Source organism: Melozone crissalis, unplaced genomic scaffold (assembly GCF_028551555.1).
Source record: "Melozone crissalis strain CALT ecotype California unplaced genomic scaffold, PUWL_Pcris_2 ptg000046l_1, whole genome shotgun sequence".
In the NCBI taxonomy this organism is placed as follows: Eukaryota; Metazoa; Chordata; class Aves; order Passeriformes; family Passerellidae; genus Melozone; species Melozone crissalis.
In genome coordinates this window covers 8,531,707-8,550,738 of record NW_026535824.1, presented here as the reverse complement: position 1 = coordinate 8,550,738, position 19,032 = coordinate 8,531,707, and the positions used below count along the sequence as shown (strand labels likewise).

At 53.1% G+C, this 19,032-nt stretch overlaps 1 protein-coding gene across 1 annotated transcript; it reads left to right on the top strand.

Annotated features, from left to right (window-relative positions):
* Positions 1–558: 558 nt before the first annotated feature.
* On the top strand, positions 559–7,712 carry LOC128943483 (zinc finger protein 345-like). Its single transcript, XM_054286419.1, has 5 exons — positions 559–621; positions 775–1,777; positions 2,263–2,368; positions 5,029–5,539; positions 7,693–7,712. Exons 1-5 carry the CDS (start codon positions 600–602, stop codon positions 7,710–7,712), a joined length of 1,662 nt encoding a protein of 553 aa, XP_054142394.1. The 5' UTR covers positions 559–599.
* Positions 7,713–19,032: the final 11,320 nt, after the last annotated feature.

Here is a 19,032-nt window from a genome sequence, read left to right as displayed (position 1 = left end):
TGGAAGCAAGCTTTGAGATACCTTAGTGAACAACTGGAAAACAATGGTGTGGCCTGACTGAAGGTAATCCCCTTTTGTTGAAACAATTCCCTCTGCGTGCAGACAGACCCAGGGGTCAGAGCAGACCCTAATAGCTCAGCAGAAGGGGTCCAAAGCGGTGTGTTTAGGGTTTAAAATGTAGCACAGTATCATGATGTAATGATTCTTGCAGGCTGTATGTAAATGCTCTAGGATTTGTATCTTGTACTAGATTGGTTAGTGAGAAATAGAATATTCAACAGAGAAGAAGATTTGTTGTATTGTAATGGGAAGCTTATTCTCTTACGCTCTTCCCCTCTTACTCTCTCACCCTCTCATCCTCTCTACCCCGCTCTTCTCTCGGGCCCGCTCCGACCTGTGGCTGGCAGCTCCAAGCAGGGCCCTGCACCCAGGCCCTTTGCAATAAACCGCAACTTCCACGCCCTGGCTGCAGAGATCTCTCGTTTCCATCCGTCCCGACCGTCCTACCCCTCAACACTCCTACAAATGTGCTCATCCCTTGTTTTCCCCAAACCAGATTTCCCATTGCCAACCCCTGGGATGCTGCGAGGAAGAGGGAGATGCCCCGGGACACTGAGGCAGGTGAGGAGGAAGTCAGTGCCCCTTTCCCATCTGTGCTGCTCCATCTCCAAGCCCAGCACGGCCCCGGCTGCAGCTCAGCCCTGGGGGAATCTCCTTGCCCTTGCCTGTGGCACGGAGGCAAATCCCATCCTGTCCTTGTCCTTCCTCCCCCAGAGCAGGAGCTGAGCATGGAGAGCAGGGAGGACAAACGCCTGTGGCAGAACCTGGTGGAAGAGGCCGTTTTGAGCAGCTCCACGGCGCAGGAAGGCAACGGGGAGGAAAAGCCCTGGAGATGCCGCACGAGGAGGGGCTGCAAACGCAGCTGGCGGGGATCTGAGGGGGAAAGAGCCAGCCTGGGCCGGGAAGGCGGCCGGAGATGGAGCCAGAGCTCGGAGCTGGTACTCCATGAGCAGCTCCATGATGGGAAGAAGCCCCATACGTGCGTGGAGTGTGGAAAGAACTTCAGGTGGAACTGCGACCTGATTGTGCACCAGAGGACCCACACTGGGGAGAAGCCCTATGAGTGTGGGGAGTGTGGGAAGAGCTTCAGGTGGAGCTCCAACCTGATCAAGCACCAGAGAATCCACACTGGGGAGAAGCCCTATGAGTGTGGGGAGTGTGGGAAGAGCTTCTGTGGGAGCTCCAGCCTGATCAAGCACCAGAGGATCCACACTGGAGAACGGCCCTTCGAGTGCGGGGAGTGTGGACAGAGCTTCAGCCAGCGCTCCCACCTGATCTCGCACCAGAGGACCCACACTGGGGAGAGGCCCTACAAGTGTTCCAAGTGTGGGAAGGGGTTTCAGACCAGCTCCCATCTCGTCCGGCACTATCAGAGTCACACAGAGGAGAGGCCCTTCCAATGCCCCGACTGTGGGAAGGGATTCAGGTGGAACTCCACCCTCGTCAGGCACAGGCGCATCCACACTGGGGAGAAGCCCTACGAGTGTGATAAATGCAGGAAGAGGTTTCAGACCAGCTCCCATCTCCTCCAGCACTATCGCATTCACACAGAGGAGAGGCCCTTCCGCTGCCCCGAGTGCGGGAAGGGATTCAAGCACAACTCCACCCTCGTCAAGCACCGGCGCATCCACACTGGGGAGAGGCCCTACGAGTGTCCCCAGTGTGGGAAGAGCTTCTCCAGCAGCTCTGACTTGACCCGACACCAACGGAGGCACCGGTAAGGGAAGCCCTGCAAGTGCCCTGAGTGCGGGAAGAGCTTCGTGCGCTGCTCCAGCTCCATCCCCCACTGGAGAAGGCACTCTGGGCAAAGCCCTGGTCACTCCCATTCCTTGTGATCCATGTTGGTAACACACCTGGCAGCTTTTACTTTTGTTTTGGCCCTAATGTTTCTAGCTTCTCTATCTCTTTGCACTTGAAAAGTCAAGAGAGATGGATCTGTCACCTGAAAACCACTGAAATCCCAGTGAAAACAACTCGATCTTACCCAAAAGGGCTCAATCCCACCTCAAAAAAACTCAGTGCCGTACCAAACTCACTTGATTCCTCAGCCACCTAAGTAAGATGGGGCTGGGAGGAGATTGGGAGAAGTGGGATCTCAGTTAGAGCGGTGGGATGAGGATTGTGTGGAGCTGGGTGTGTGGGATGCATTTGATAGCAAATAAAATTTTCAGACTTACTGATTTCTCTCCCGTTCATGTTCAGTCCGTTGCAGTTCTGTTTGCAGAGTGCCGCCTTCTCAGCTCATTGTGTTTGTGTCCCCTTTTCTCTCCTGCCTCTCTTTGCCTGCTTTGTTTCTCTCTCAGTGTCTCTCTTGACCCAGGGACCACCATAGATCCTCCCCTGATTTAATTGACCCAGGCACCCCCCGAGACCCTCCGTATATTTAATTGCCTCAGGGACCACCAAATACCCTCCTTTGATTTATTGCCCCAGTGACCACCAAAGATTCTGCCCTCATTCAATTGACCCTGCCCTGATTTAATTGACCTCTGCCCTGTTTTAATTGACCCCTCTGCCACCAAAAACCCTCCCCATATTATTTATTATTTTATTTCCCAAATATTATTTTAATTCCCAGTCCCAGGAGCTGAAGTCCTGAAGGCTGGCAGGGAAATGTCTCTGTAGGATTTTGCTCCATTTGCCTTCAAGGGCGGGAACATCTTTTCCTGTCTGGGAGCTGGAATTCCAGCCTTTTGGAATGTATGCCGAGCAATACAGACTGGCATATGGACTGGGATCAAATGGATTGGGATCAAATATGGACTGGGATCAAATAGGGACTGGGATCATATGTACTATCCCGAATTTCCTCATTATCTAAAAATTCCCATAATTCTGGAATTTATGTTATCCCAAAATTCTCATTATCCCAAATTTCCCATTATCCCAAATTTCCCCATTATCCCAAAATTCTTGTTATCCCAAATTTCCCATTGATCTGGAATTTCTGTTAGACTGGAATTCCCGTTATCCCAAATTTCCCCTTGATCCCAGAATTCCCATTATCCTGGAATTTCTGTTATCCCGGAATTCCCATTATCCCAGTTCCCCATTATCCCACTCTCCTAGTTCCCCCCATTATCCCAGTCCCCCACATTATCCCAGTTCCCCCCTTATCCCATTTTTCCTGTTATCCCAGTTTCCCCCGTTTTCCAGTTCCCCCCCACCCCGCTATCCTGTGCCCCCCAGTTATCCCAGTTCCCTACTCAGCGGATGCCTGAGAGACTGGAATCCTATGCACTGGGACAAACTGGAATGGGATAGCCCAGACTGGGATCCTATGGACTCGGATTATATGGAACTGGGATCCTATGGACTGGGATAAACTGGACTGGGATAGCCTGCACTGGGATCCTACGGAAAAGGATAAACTGGACTGTGATAAACTGGAATGGGACCAAGTAGGGATTGGGACTGTATAAACTGGAACCCTGTGAAATGGGATCCTATAGACTGGGACTGCACAGACTGGGACCATATGGATCCAGGCCATACACACTGGGATAAACTGGTCTGAGATTCTATGGACTGGGATCCCACCAAACTGGGATCGCATGGACCGGGACTGGAGAAATAGGGATGGCATGGAAGAGGAGGGATAACGGAGATCGAGAAAGGATGGAAAAAAGAGGAGTAGGTGGGGTTAGGGAGGAGCAGGAGGAGGAGGAGGGGTAAAATGGGAGGGAAGAAGGAGGAGAAGGAGGGAGGGTCAGGGAGGAGGAGGAGGAGGGAGGGAAAGGGAGGGACAAAGGAGGAGAAGGAGGTGGGGAAAGAGGAGGGGGAGGAGGGATGGAAGAGGAGAAGGAGGTGGGGTGAGGGAGAAGGAGGAAGAGAGGGGATGGAACAGGAGGAGCGGGAGGAAGAGGAAGAGGAGGGACAAAGGCGGATCAAGGCTGAGCAGATGGAACCATGCGCTGCAGCCCTGCCTGAACTTGCAGCCCCCACCTGTGGGATCATCGCCCCCCCCCCGTCGTGCTGGTGAGCAGGGAGGGGGAGCCCGGCCCAGATATCCCGGGGGGTCCCTGGGTGGGGTTTTTGGGGGGATGTTTGGAGAATGAAGCAGTCCAAGACTGAGCAGAAAAGGCCCCTTGAGGGGACATCGGGGGGTGCCGGTGGCGGCTGCCGGCAGAGGCAGCCTGGAGGAGCAGAGCCCTGTGTCCCCCAGGAGCCCAAAGTGGGGAGCCCAGAGAGGGGGGAGCGCCGCCATTGGCGGGAGCCTCAAGAGCCTGGAGAGGGGCAGGGGGGACTCCTTGGAGCCGCTGCAGCCCAGAGCAGAGAATGAGGGGAGAAGGGAGCCCGGGAGCCCAAACAGCCCCGGCATCCCAAAGTGGGGAGATGGAAAACAGGGAACTTTTGGGATCGCTGGGTCTCCCAGCAGCCTGGGCAGGGCGGGCACCGAGGACAAGGGGGACCCCCAATCCAAGCGTGACCCCAGCAGCTGGGACAGGGGGGAACACTGTAACACCAGAGGCGAGGTACCTGGGAGGCTTTTTCAGGGCTGAATCTTGGTGTTTGGGAGGTTTTCTGGAGCCCAGATGTCCAGTGACTTGTAGAGATGGACTGGTGCTTCAAACTCACTGTGCTCATCCCTTGTTTTTCCCAAACCAGGATTTCCCATTGCCAACCCTTGGCAGGCTGTGAGGAAGAGGAAGATGCCCCGGGACACTGAGGCAGGTGAGGAGGAAGTCAGTGCCCCATTCCCCTCTGCTGCTCCATCTCCAGCCCAGCATGGCCCCCGGCTGCAGCTCAGCCCTGGGGGAATCTCCTTGCCCTTGCCTGTGGCACAGAGGCAAATCCCATCCTGTCCTTGTCCTTCCTCCCCCAGAGCAGGAGCTGAGCATGGAGAGCAGGGAGGACAAATGCCCATGGCAGAACCTGGTGGAAGAGGCCGTTTTGAGCAGCTCCACGGTGCAGGAAGGCAACGGGGAGGAAAAGCCCTGGAGATGCTGCACGAGGAGGGGCTGCAAACGCAGCTGGCGGGGATCTGAGGGGGAAAGAGCCAGCCTGGGCCGGGAAGGCGGCCGGAGATGGAGCCAGAGCTCGGAGCTGGTGCTCCATGATGGGGAGAAGCACCACACGTGCGTGGAGTGCTGGAAGAGCTTCAGGTGGAGCTCTGAGCTGATCCAGCACCAGAGGACCCAGACCGGGGAGAGGCCCTACGAGTGTGGAGAATGTGGGAAGAGCTTCAGCCATAGCTGCCACCTGATCACGCACCAGAAGACCCACACCGGGGAGAGGCCCTACGAGTATTCCAAGTGTGGGAAGGGGTTTCAGACCAGCTCCCATCTCCTCCGACACTATCAGAGTCACACAGGGGAGAGGCCCTTCCGCTGCCCCGAGTGCAGGAAGGGATTCCAGCGCAACTCCCACCTCATCAGGCACTGGCGCATCCACACTGGGGAGAGGCCCTACGGGTGTCCCCAGTGTGGGAAGAGCTTCTCACAGAGCTCTCACTTGCCCCAACACCAACGGAGGCACCACTAAGGGAATCCCTGCAAGTGCCCTGAATGCGGGAAGAGCTTCGTGCACTGCTTCTGCTCCATCCTGCACTGGAGGAGGCACTTTGGGCACCGCCCTGGTCACTTACATTCCTTGTGATCCATGCTGGGAGCACACCTGGCTGCTTCTCTCCTTTTGGTTTGGCCTCAATTTTCTTTTGCTTCATCTTCATCCCTTAAAAACAGCCAAAACAGGGTTAAATGAAATAAATTGATCAAAGATGTCTAAAGTTCCACAATTTCAGAGGTTTTTAAGGGAGAATTGATGGTTTAGGGACAATATTCTGGAGGATTTGTGGGTTCTGTGGGGGGATTTTGGGCAGTGTTTTCCATCTCTTTGCGCTCCAAAAGCCAAGAGGGTTACCTCAAAACAACTGAATCCCACTGAAAACAACTGTTGCAGAATTTTGTTCAGACATGGCTTATAGAGGGGCCATGAAAATATACAGCTGGTTAAAAAGTAAAAGGCAGCTATAAGCAGCAAGTTCTCAGGCTTTTTCCTTAAACAATAAACACCGTGTCCTTGAGTAAAGTGATGAGAAAAAACATGATGGAAAACATGGAGGCCTTGAGAACAGTCAATAACAAGTCAACAACAGGATGAGAAAAACAAATGTTAGTCTCAACAAGAAACCACAGATATTGACAACAAAAGGAGGGGTTGGTGTGTAATCTGTAGCCAATAATGAGCTTGGGTTTTGCAATATGTATGAACTTTATTAACACTACAATAAACGTGTGTAAGCTGGATCAATAAATCAAACTCCGATTTATTGATCCAGCTTACACACTTTTATAGTAGTGTTAAACAACTGAATTTTAATTCATATGGGTTCAATCCCACATCAAAATAGCTTGTTCCCACCTTAAAATAAACTCAATCCCATGCCAAACTCACTTGATTCCACCGATGGCATGGTGAGATGGGGTGGGAAGGAGATTGGGAGAAGTGGGATCCCAATTTGGAGCGGTGGGATGGGGATTATGTGGGGCTGGCTGGTTGGGATGTATTTGATAGCAAATAAAACTTTCAGAGTTACTGATTTCTGTCCCTTTCATTTTCAGTCAGTTGCAGTTCTATTGGCAGAGTGCCACCTTCTAAGCTGATTGTGTTTGTGTCCTCCTTTCTCTCCTGCCTCTCTTTGCCTGCTCTTTTTCTCTCTCAGTGCCTCCCGTGAGCCAGGACAGCTGCCACCAAAGACCCTGCCCTAATTTAATTCCCAGTGCAGGAGCTACAACAGCCATGGGTGAAGTTCTGAAGGCTGGCAGTGAAATGTCACTGTAGGATCTTGCTCCACTTGGCTTTTGGCCCCTTCTTAAGAGCTTTGCCTTCAAGGGCAGGAATATCTTTTCCTGGCTGGGAAATAGAATTCCAGGTCCTTGGAGTGTGTGCTGTGCAGGACCATACAAACTGGGATCACGTGGACCAGGATTTCACAGGCTGGGACCATAGGGATTAGGAGCAGAGACTGGGATCATACAAACTGGACCATATGGACTAGGATGCTGCACCAGATCGATGTAAACCAAGGGGGTCCCGCCCTGCCTGGGGGTGCAGCCAAAGCTCCTTGGAACAAATGCAGAGTTTCAGGAGGGATCCCAATTCCAATCCCATTTCTAATCCCATTTCCAATCCTTTTGCCAATCTCAGAGTCATCCTGGCGCTGATCCTGGTCCCGGTGCCAGCTTCGATCTCCGTCTCAGTCCTGGAGCACTCCCAGTGCTGATTCTGGTTCTCGTGTCAATCTCAATCGCAGAGCGGTGCCGGTCCCCGTCTCTGTCTCGGTTTCAGAGCAGTTCTGGACCCAGTGCTGCTACTGGTGCCGGTCTTGGTCTCGGAGTGCTCCCAGTGCCAATCTCAGTCTCGGTCCCGGCCCCAGAGTGCTGCCGGTCTCGGTGCTGGTTCCGGTGACAGTCTCCATCTCAGTCCTGGTGGGCTCCTGGTCTCGGTCCTGGTCCCGGTCCCAGAGCAGTCCCGGTGCAAGTGCCAGGTTCCAGTCTCGTTCCTGAGCCCAGTCCTGGAGTGCTGCCAGTGCCAGTCCCAGTTCCAAAGCGCTCCTGTTGCTGGTCCCAGTGTCAGACTTTGTCCCAGTTCCAGTTCTGGTGCTGGTTCTGGTCTGGGTCTTGGTCCTAGTCCCGGTGCCGATCCTGTAGCGCTACCAATCCCAGTTCCAGTGTTGGTCTCAGTCTTGCTGCTGGTGCCAGTTCTGCTGCTGTGTTTGGTCTTGGTCCCAGAGAATTTAGGTCCAATTGGGTGATTTTAGGCCAATCTGGGCAGGTTTAGGGTGGGTTTCAGATCCCTTACAGTGATTTCAAGTCTTTTGGGGTGGATCTTATGCCCCTTTGGCTGATTTTATGCCAAATCTGGAGGGTTGAGGGTGGATTTTAGATCCCTTTGGATGATATAAACCCATTTGGGTGGGGTTTGGGCCTGTTTGAGTGGTTTTAGGAGGAACTGGGCAGTTTTAAGGTGGATTTTAGATCACTTTGGATGATTTTAGGCCTGTATGGTTGGATTTTAGGCATCTTTGGGTAATTTTAGGTTGAACCAAGCCTTCTAACGGTGATTTTAGTCCCTTTGTCTTACAGATGGCTAATGAGATGATTGGCTCTCGCAGTTAAGGGATGAATACTGTGTCAATATTAAGAGAAGCTTTACTGATGTGTGATTACGTTATTGCAGTCTGTTGTTTAGATGCCCTCTGTTCTCCCCACAGTCCCCTTTCCCCCTATTGTTACCATCAGCCAGCCTGAGCCATCCAGGACAAGTGGAAAGAAGGCGAGTACAAAAACTTGTTTCTCGGGGAGGGGGCGTGGCATGACACAACCTGACCCTCCAATCAAGCTGCAAGAAAGCAGACTCCACCAATAAACAGCAAAGAAGAGTTGACTGACAGACTGTGGGAGGGGCCAGGGTTGGCTGATGCAATCCTCGGGGTATAAAAGATGGAGCGTCCATCTTGAGGATGAGCCAGGCACGTGGTAGGCAGCCACGAGGGAAGCTCCCAGGCCTGTTCTTCCTTACTTAGTCCTTTTCTTGTCATTTTTGTTAAGGTTGAATAAACCTTTTAAAATTTTCAAAGTCAGCAGTCGTTTCTCACAATAACCAAAGGTTCCTTTACTGGAGTTTGGTGCACAGGAGAAACACCAACCATATATTCTCAAGAGGTCAAAATGACACAAAATTTTACTGGCAAAGTACAGAAAATTAAGAAACTTTGGAAAAAGATTTAATAAAACATCTAATTCAACATAAAACACCATAGCAGTAACTTCCTTAACTCAGCCCGTTGCACCTGGAAACGTTTAACCACTTCAGTTGTTGAGGTACCAAAAAATGTTCCATATCAAGAGCATTAGAAGGAGAAGACAGAAAGACAGGAGGACAGAAGCTCTATAGAAAGAAATGCACATGGCTACCAACTGCTGGGGTTTCAGTGTGGATGAGACACAAACCGCAACCATGGAACCCTTGTGACACATCAAGGCCCCTCTGGAGCAAAGAAACCATTGCTGACAGAACAGAAACTCATGGAACCAAGAGCCATTGTGACAATGCAGATCCAAGGACACCATGGTGGCACTATGGAACCTCATGGGAGCAAAGAGACCATTGTGACACTCTGGTGCCTCACGGAATCAGGGGGACCATTGTGAAACTCAGGCCCCCTATGGAACCAAGGGCCAAGGATGAAGCTGTGGGGCCCATGGAACCAAGGAGCCGTTGTGACACAGCGGGGCCACAGGGAGCTGAGGGGCCATGGGGACATTGAAGGGCTCAGGGAAGCCAAGAGGCCATTGTGACACTGCAGAAGAAAAGAGAACACTGTGACACTGCAGGGACTCCTGGAATCAAGGAGACACTTGGGACACTGTGGGGCCCCATGGAACCAACGGGACAGGGAGCAGATGTGGCTAGTTTGGCCTCCCGGGGGCTGCTGGACAGGTCTGGCTGACCTTGGCATGTCGAGGGCTGCTCCTCACCTACCCCTGAAGCACTGGGGCTCTGGGCTCTCCTTCCTATGGGAGAGAACTGTCCTGATCCTCCTCCAGGGGCCCATGGCCAAAACTGGGATTCCTTCTCCAAATTCCCTTACATGCACAGATTGTTCCCAGATGAAGTCTGCCAGGAGAGACAGATCTGGCTGCCTTGGCTACCTGGGGCCACCTCTCATCTGCCTTTGAAATCCTGGGACCATCTGCTTTTCTTTCCTATAGGAAAAAACCATCCATCTCGACCAGGCACTCATGGCCAAAATTGGGCAACTGCCTCTGGAATTCCTTATATCCAAGGATAGCTCCCAGACAAAAGCTGCCAGGACTGACAAGTCTGGCTGGCCTTGACTTCCTGAGGACTGGCCCTCATCTGCCTCTGAAACACTCGGGCTCTGTGCTTTCCTTCCTAATGAAAAGAACTCTTCTTCCTGTCCAGGCACCCACAGCCAAAACTGAGATTCCACCTCCAAAATGCCCAATGTCCAAGGACAGCTCCTAAACAAAAGGTGCCAGGAGAGACAGGTCTGGCTGGCTTGGCCTGAGGGTGGCCACGTCTCATCTGCTTCCAAAACACTTGGACTTTGTGCTTTACTTTCCTTTGGAAAAAACCACCCATCTTGACCATGGCCAAAATTGGGATTTCACCTCCAAAGCTCAGTACATCCAAGGATTGCTCCCAAGTGAAAGCTGCCAGGACAGAGAGGTCTGGCTGCCCTTGGGCTCCTGGGGGTGCCTCTCCCCTGCTGTCTAAACACTGGGGCTGGGTGCTTTCCTTCCTATGGAAAAGAACCATCCTTCTTATCCATGCAGAAATGGCTGAAATTGAGATTCCACCTCTAAAATTCTTAATATCCAAGGGTTGCTCCCAGCAAAATCTGCCTGTACTGTCAAGTCTGGCTGGCCTTGGCCTCTGGTGGTTGCCCCTGCAACACTGGGGCTGGGTTCTTTCCTTCCCATGGAGATCCCTGGGACACTGTGGGGACCTCATGGAACCAAGGGGATCATTGTGGCACCACTGGAGCCCATGGAACCAAGGGGATCATTGTGGCACCACTGGAGCCCATGGAACCAAGGGGATCATTGTGGCACCACTGGAGCCCATGGAACCAAGGAGATCATTGTGGCACCACTGGAGCCCATGGAACCAAGGGGATCATTGTGGCACCACTGGAGCCCATGGAACCAAGGGGCCTTGGTGACACAGCGGGGCTTCATGGACCCAGAGGCCATTATGGCTCTGTGGGGCCTGATGGAACCTTGGAGACCATTGTGACCCTTCAGGGTCTCATGTCACCAAGGGGGCATTATGACACCTCAGGGCCACCTGTAAGCAAGGGGCCATTGGGACACTGTGGGGCCCCATGGAACCCAGGGAACATGGAACAGCTCTGGCTTGCTTGGCCTCCCAGGGGCCACCTGACAGCTGTGGCTGATCTTGGGATGTCAAGGGCTGTCTCTCATCAGCTCCTGGAGCACTGGGGCTCCATGCTTTCCTTGCTATGGAAAAGAACTGTCCCCCTTTTCAGATGCCTATTGCCAAAATTGGTACTCTCCCTAAAAAATTCCTATTTGCAAGGGTATCTCACAAAATAAAACCTGCCAGCTCTGGCTGGCCTTGGCCTCTGATGGTCCCCTCTCATCTGTCCTGGAAACACTGGGGCTCTGCTCCTTCTATCCTGTGGAAAGAACCAGCCTTCTTGTCCACGGACCATGGCCAAAATTTGAATTTGGCCTCCCAAATTCTGTATATCCAAGGATTGGTCCCAGACAAAAGGAGCCAGGACAGACAGGTCAGGCTGGCCCTGTCCTCTGGTGCTTTTCTTAGACTATGAGCTGAATGTTATTATTTGGAAACACCTTGGAGAGGGCCCAGAGGTGTCCCAAGGAGGGGTTTGGAGGCCTTGGGCACATGAGCACTGTATAGGGACAAAGGAGCTCTGTGCTCAGTGGGGTGGAGACTGAGGACAGTGGAGCAGAGCCAGGAGAGTGTTTAAAGAGCGATTTCAGTGATGGTGGATTCTTTTGACATAGTGGAAAACAGCGAGAGAGAGAAAGAATTAATGCCAAGTGCAGCTTGGGAGGCCCAGACTGGCACTAGGAGAAAGGAATTTCCCTGGCAGGGCAGGGCTGTGGTGCAGCACGTCCCCAGCAGGAGCCTGGAGCAGCCCAAGGCTTTGTGTGGGCAGGCAGAGGCAGGCAGGAGGCAGAGCTGTCAGCAAAGGAAGGGCCCAGCCAGGTGGGGCAGCCGGGGGATGCCGACAGCCTGCAGGGACAGAGGCACAGGGCAGGGACACCGTGGGACAGCCTGGGCTGCACAGGGCACAGGGATGGGCAGCAGCTGCAAGACAGCCCTGACAGAGCCAACTTGGGCAGCACTTTGGCCATGGCTGCTGGGCCTGGGCCTGAGGCCACGAGGGGACAAGTGACCCTTGCAGGCCTGGGGCCTCATTGCCTCCTTGTCCCTGCTCAGCAGCCTGGCAGGGGCCGCCCCATGCTCCTGCCCTTGCCATTGCACATCCCCACATCCTTGTGTCCATCCCGGGAAGAGCCCTGAGCAAGGAGGGAGGGACAGGATCTGCTGGGCCAGGGGCTGGGGCTCAGGCCTTGGCCCTTTGCATTCCTGAAACACATCCCCACCATTTCCCTCATCCAACCCCTGGCACTCCGAGCAGCTGAGGAATGGAGTCACATCCAGGGGTGTCCCCAGGGCTCAGGATTTTGGCCAGGTCAGTTCAATCTCTTTATTGCTGATCTGGATGAGGCCATTGAGGGCACCCTCAGTCAGTTCCCAGGTGAGCCCAAGCTGGGTGGCAGTGTGGCTGTGCTGGAGGGCAGGAAGCTCTGCAGAGGGATCTGGCCAGGCTGGAGCCATCCATGGGCCCAGGACAGCTGGATGAGGTTCACCAAGGCCAAGGGCCGGGTCCTGCCGTGGGCTCACAACCACCCCAAATCCCTGGCTGTGCCCTGCCCCTGATCCCCCAGCCTGTCCTGTTTCCTTCATCCCTGCATTACCAGGGACTTTCTGGGACAAGGGAGCTCTGCTCTGGGGATGGAGGGAGGTCCAAGTGCCACCATTGGAGTGGGAACCACAACTCATCAGGTTTGTGTCCTTTGGGGGTCAGGAACTGGTGAGACTCAGAGGCACAGAAAGTTTCTCTTCATGGCCAACAGACCACAGTTGAACAGGACACAATTTAATAACAATCACGCTCTTCCCTGAGCTATGTGCAATGTCCCAGCAGCGTCTGATGAGTGCATGATCCACAGGTGATTTCCATACCAAAATTAATTTCAGACAAACATGGTTCTGTGATAGATATAAACAGAATTAAGTTCTTGTATCAGGATGCCCATCCTGGAGTGGGGACAAAACAGCTCAAACAATTCCTGATTTGAAAAGTGGTCAGTGGTGGATGCAGAAGGGAGGTCAGGCTGCTCTTGGTGTTGAGGAAATGCTAAAACCAGCCTGACTCATTTCATCTCCTTGAGTCCTGGCTGATCTCCCCTCTTTCCCCTTCCATCCATTGGCTTTTGTCTCCCACCAGGCCCCCCGGTGAAGAGCCTGGCTCTGTGTTCTCCATCCCCTCCTCACTGGCACTGCCAGGCTGGAATGAGGAGCCCCTCAGCCTTCCTTTCTCCAGGCTGGACAAGCCCAGCTCCTTCAGGCTCTGTTCACAGCCCAAGGGCTCCAGCCCCACCTTGGAGGCCCTTCCCAGACCCGGCTCCAGCTGCCAGACATCTCTCCTGTCCTGGGCAACCCAACCCAGGCCACAGTGACCTGGATAATCCCCGTCCTTGATGTCCTGGTCACACAGCCCTGGCCCCTTGTCCCTTGTCAGGGTCTGGGGTGGATCCTGTGGAACATCCTTTGGTGGCGGCTGTGGCTCCAGGTGGGCCGGGGGAATCCCGGGGGACAGGGACCCTGCTGGGCATGAACAGCATTGGACTTGTTGGGAGAAACTGTGAGGGGCAGCTGGGGCAGAGTGACCAACCCAGTGACCTGACACAGCCCTGCTGGGATGTCAGGCAGCCCTGGCTCTGAGCAACAGCATCTGCAGTGGCACAGGAAACACCCAGCTGATGGGAACAAACTTTCTGGCTGACTGCAGAGGCCAAGACAAAGCTGAGTGGTTTCCCTGGTGTCCCCCAGCCCTTGCTGGCCCCAGGGGCTGATGGCATTTGTGCTCCCTCACGTTCATGTCCCCACAGCAACAGCATGGGGGTGCTCCCGCTGCTGTGTGCAATGCAAACAGGGGCTGCTGAGCCAGTGCTGCCGTGTCTGTGCCTGCAAGGATGGGGCACCTGTGTGAGCTGGGGAGAGGCCAGGGCTGCAGAGGGGGGATGTTGTTGGCAGCTCCATGAGGATGCTCTGGGACGCTGCCCTGGGCTTTCCAGCGCACTGGGGATGGATCAGCCCCTGCTCTGCTGCTCCTTCCCATCTCCCCCATGGCCCTTGCAGAGCACAAGCTGTTGCTGCCCTCAGCTGCCATGGCAACCCTCAGGACAAAGCGGTGCCAGGGCTGTTCCAGGTACAATTGCAGTGACACTCGTTGGTGCCACCAGGTGCCATGGCAATGGCCACGGGTACCCGTTCCTTGGTTTGGTGCCATGGCAACCAGTGCCCGACCCAGTTGTGAAGGTTGGTGGCCATGGAAAGCTGCCCTGGCCCTTTGCTCAGGGCTTGTGTCAGTGCCCAGAGCCAGAGGGGATCCCTTGCTGGGGGCTGTGCCATGGCCACCTGCCCTGTGCCGCGCTGGCCGCTCAGGCACCAGGAACCAGCAGCCAACGGCACTGCCAGGGCCAAAGGCCAGGTCAGCCAGACAGAAAGGGGCAGGGCTGGGCACTGTTTCCATGGCAACCGGCACTGGGGGGACACCTGGGTCACCTGGCCTGGCAGTTGCCATGGAAACCCCTGGCAGGGACTGAGGGCACAGCCCCTGGCACTGAGACACTGCTGGGCCGGGTGCAGAGCACAGGGCTGAGTACACAGAGATGGTTTTGCTCTTGCTGAGCTGCAGCACAGCCAAGGCCTGTCCTGCCCCTCGTCCAGCCACGCTGGGGAGGGGCTGGGGCTGCGGGGGAGCTGGGCAGGGGACACAGCCAGGACAGGGGACCCCAACTGACCCGGGCATAGCCCAGACCAGAGCACATCATGCTCAGGGTATGAAGGGGTGAACAGGAAGGGGGGAATTTTGGAGGGAGGGCTTTTGCCTTTCCAGGGAACACTTAGGCAAGAGGGGACCCTGTTTCACCAGTGGGCAGGGTCACTACCAAAGACACAGACACCAACTTAAGGAATTGTGTCATTTATATCATGCACAGCTGCAAAGATTTACAAAAGGATAAGCTCAGCAAAGCACATCATCATTAGCAAAGAATTACAAAAGAAGCTCAGCAATCCATCATAACCCATCATTACATTTTGATGACCAATCCCTTGGTGAAACACCAGAGGTGTTTGCGGCAGACAAAGATTCTGGCTGACTATCAAGGTACACCTTACAGACATCAGCTGTACTTTAGTGACACCGTTCTTCATTCTTTTTTCTCAATCTCATTCCAATTAGGAACAAGAATTCTGTTGTGCATGGAGCTGCCACCATGTTAATTCCAGAATAATGCCCCGAGGCTCTTTGCTGTTCAGCTTTACCATGCTGTCTGTGGCTAACAAGGCTTGGGGGGCCCTTTCCCCTCTGGCTGGAAAGGGGCCGGGTCCCAGTGCCTGAGGGGCACCCAGGCTCCTGGATGGAATTCCTGTGCAAGTCCCTCAGTGTCACAGCAGCCTTCACATGGAGCCCCGTGGATCAGAGCATTTTCCACAGGTGCCCTTGGGGCAAACAGAGAAGATCTGGTCTGGCAGGATGTGTAAAACAGTATCCTGTCAGATCTCCTTGTTCTCACACAGAATCCTTGGCTGCAGGGACACATTCCCATTGTTCCTGCCCAGGTTTCAGGACTCAGAATTGTCTTTCCCAGGTGCTGCTCCTTCAGCTGCCTCGGGAGGGCCATTTGGCCTCTGGACCAACACTCTGGCTCCATTATTAGGGCTGCTGGATCCAAACCCTTTATCTCCACAAACGGTGGTAACTGGAGCTGGATCTCCTTTTTTCACAATCATTCTTAAAATTGCAAAATCGATAATTGTGCTACCCTGTCATGGGGTTGAATAATCCAATATTGTTCATTATTGTTTACAGAAATACTATAATTTCTCCTTGATATTCTGCATCAATTCCTCCTGCCATGACAGGAACCCTTTGCAAGGCCAAGCTCCAAGGGAGCAGTTACCAAAGCAAAGTGTCCTGGAGGAATCTGAATTCTTCTTTCAGAATTGATAGCTCTCATTTGCTTTGAATTTATCCTCATTAATTCCAATGCATGAAGGCCCAGCCCTGCAGCCTCTGGGCTGGCACTGCCAGGGGCCATCACAGCCAGAACAATTTCCCAGGCAGTCCAAGTCTCACTGCCCATGGCTGGATTTGCAAATTGGGGGCAGCCGTGCACAGCCAGGGGGTTTCATTTCCCCCATGGGCCATTGTGAAGGGCATGGAGCACATCTGGGAGATGGGTTCTCCATGGGAAAGTTCCCATCTCCTCATTTTTTCAACTGCTTTTTTAACAACCCCTTCACCCTTTCAACCAATCCTGCAGCTTGTGCATAGTCTGGTACATGAAAAACCCTGCAGACAAAATCACTGTATTTTTCACAGGAACAGACAAAGCACTCTGCATCACAGTATCAGCACATCCTGTAAAAATAGCCAATTTCCTCCCTTCCTCCTTTTTCCATTGTATACAGTCTCACAAAGTTGACCACTGACATTAGGGTCCTGGCCAATCCTGTTCTGTAGGATATTTACTGTTACATCCCTGAGCAGCCAAAGATACCAAATTAGTATTGTCAGCACTATTTCACATTATTATTATTTTATATGTACATATTGATATGAAAATATAGATAGATATAGATATAGACATATCTACATAAATCTATAAATATAAATATAAAGGTCTTATTATCCCATAAATATGTATATAGTTATTTATTATATTGATATTTCACTTGCAGAAGTGCATCTGAGCTCAAGATTAAAACCTTCTTCTGTTGCTCCATGTGGGAGCATTCCAACAATCATTGTTCCTTCTGAAGGTGCTGTTTCCTATGTACACTCAACAAATTCATCCTTGTCTGCCCAAATCCATTTTCCATATGCAATTTCTGGATGCATTTGAAGCCATCCAGGGGTGCAGCTTCTTTTACCCAACAGTCTCACTGCTCACACGGGGCTCCAACCTCAGCCCACTCCAGAGCAAGGGAACTCCAGGGAAGGGCTTCCCAGCTGGGAATTTCTGATGGGACTGATTCCTCACACTGACACTGAACAAGTGACATTTTGTTGGGATCTGAGCAGACTGTGCCAGTTTTGTTTTACCAGTGGCCAAAGTCAGCACCAGAGACACAGACTCCAACTGAAGGAATCAGTGTCATTCACTGCAGTTCAGAGCAGCAAAGAATCACAAAAGGAGCAGCTCAGCAATGCACCCAACCATCCCCACCAAAGATTGCCTGCAGAGATTAACAAAGATCCAGCAGCATTTACCCTCAGCCTTTACCATCCCCCAGATCCACACAGCAGCTGGGGAAGCTGTCACAGCCAAGGGCTGCAGAGCCACTCCTGGGCACTGGGAATTCCTGCAGGTGCCTCCAGCCCCAGGTGAGGCTCCAACCCCGCTGGGAGAGGGCCCAGCTCTGACAGTGCTGAATGAACAAACTGACAGCACTGCTAGTGTGGCAACATCTGCTTTCATCCTCCTCTTGGGTCCCTCCCAAAGCCTGGCCAGGGATCAAGGAGGAACCAAGGGAGGTGACTTTGACCATACAGCCCCAAACAAGGCCAGATGTCAGATTTCATGGCCTTGTCTGGCTTCTAAATACACAAAGGTCAATCCATGTCTCACTAATGAGTGGCTACATCTATCTCAGTGCTAATGACCATGCATATTTCATCAGGGAGCAGATACAAAGACAACCTTTGCTTGGAAGGTTCATCCAGAGGCCACCTTTGGCTCAGGGCCTGCTGTCCAGGCCTCACTCAGGGCTGGTGTCCAGGCCTTGGCACTTCAGGGACGTGGTTTAGTGCTGGGCTTGGCACTGCTGGGTGAGCGGCTGCACTGGCTGAGCTCAGAGGGCTTTTCCAACAGAAAGGATTCTGTGATTCCATGATTATATCCACTGCATTCAGCTGGGTCTATTTTAGCAGAATTACTTTGCTCCAAAAGTTCCCTCTTGCCCAGCTCCTGTGGCCTGAGGCTTCAGCTCCTTCAGCTCCTGGTGCTGAGCTGCTCCTGCTGAACGAGACGAATCAGAGAGAAGAACACAGTCCATGCAATTCCTTCTGGGACACGGAGAGGGAAGGCTGTGCAAACAGGAGCATTGTTTGCTGTGGCCTCCTACTCTGCCCTTCACGCCTTTCAGCGCTTTGAACCAGCCAAGAGCTTTCTCCAAGAGTGCAATGGAGCAGCTGCTCCTGCTCCCGGGCCGGGCTCTCTCCAGTCTCTGCCCTTGCCTGGTTCTGTCCCTCTTGCTGTGCCCTCTGTTTCCCCAGGGCTCGCTGGCTGCTGCCCAGGACTGTGGCACTGGCACAGATCCAGTGCTCCAGAGCCTCCTTTCTGTGCCCTTGGAGCTGCCTGGGCACAGCAGCCTTTTCCATCTGGAAGCTCCCCATGGACAGGGAGTGCCCAGCTCCGTTCCCTGCACAGCCTCCAGGAGCCCAGGGCTGCCATCTCCAGTCCCTGCTGGCAGTGGGGGCTCCCAGGTGCCTCAGGCTGCTGTGACACCGCTGCACACGGGAGGGAAGAGGGGCAGGGGCTGTGCTCAAAGTCAGCTCCATCTGCTGCTGCTGCTGCTGCTGCTACTGCTGCTGCTGCTGCTGCTGCTGCTGCTGCTGCTGTGGGGTCATTTGTGCAGCCCTGGCCCAGAGTCAGGGATCAGATCCTGCCAGTCTCTTCCAGCCCTGGCTGCTCAGAGTTTGGGCCTTGGAGCCTCAGGTGGCCAAAGGCAGCTGCTGCTGGTCCCTGGGTGTGCCCGTTTTCAGCAGTGCTGCTCCATCAGTCTGTGCCCAGCAACAGGGAAAAGCCTCAGCCCTGCAGGGCCAGGAGCTGCCGGGCTCTGCCTGAGCAGCTCAGCCAGCAGGAAGGGAGCTGCTCCACACGGGAATCAGGAGCAAAGGACATTCCTTTGATAGGACATGTTTTCTATTTAAAGGAAAAAAGAGGAAAAAAGAAAAAAAAATTGTAAAAGATAAGAATAAAATCCAAGTGTTAGTGAAAAAAAACCATACAGTTAATGAAAAAAACAAAACATAAATGCCAAATTACATTCTTTGCATTAAGAGGTAAATGATCTTTTTAAAAAGACAACTCAGTTATTTACATTGTAAATGTGCTGATGGCATGGATCCATCTTTGTGACCTCAAA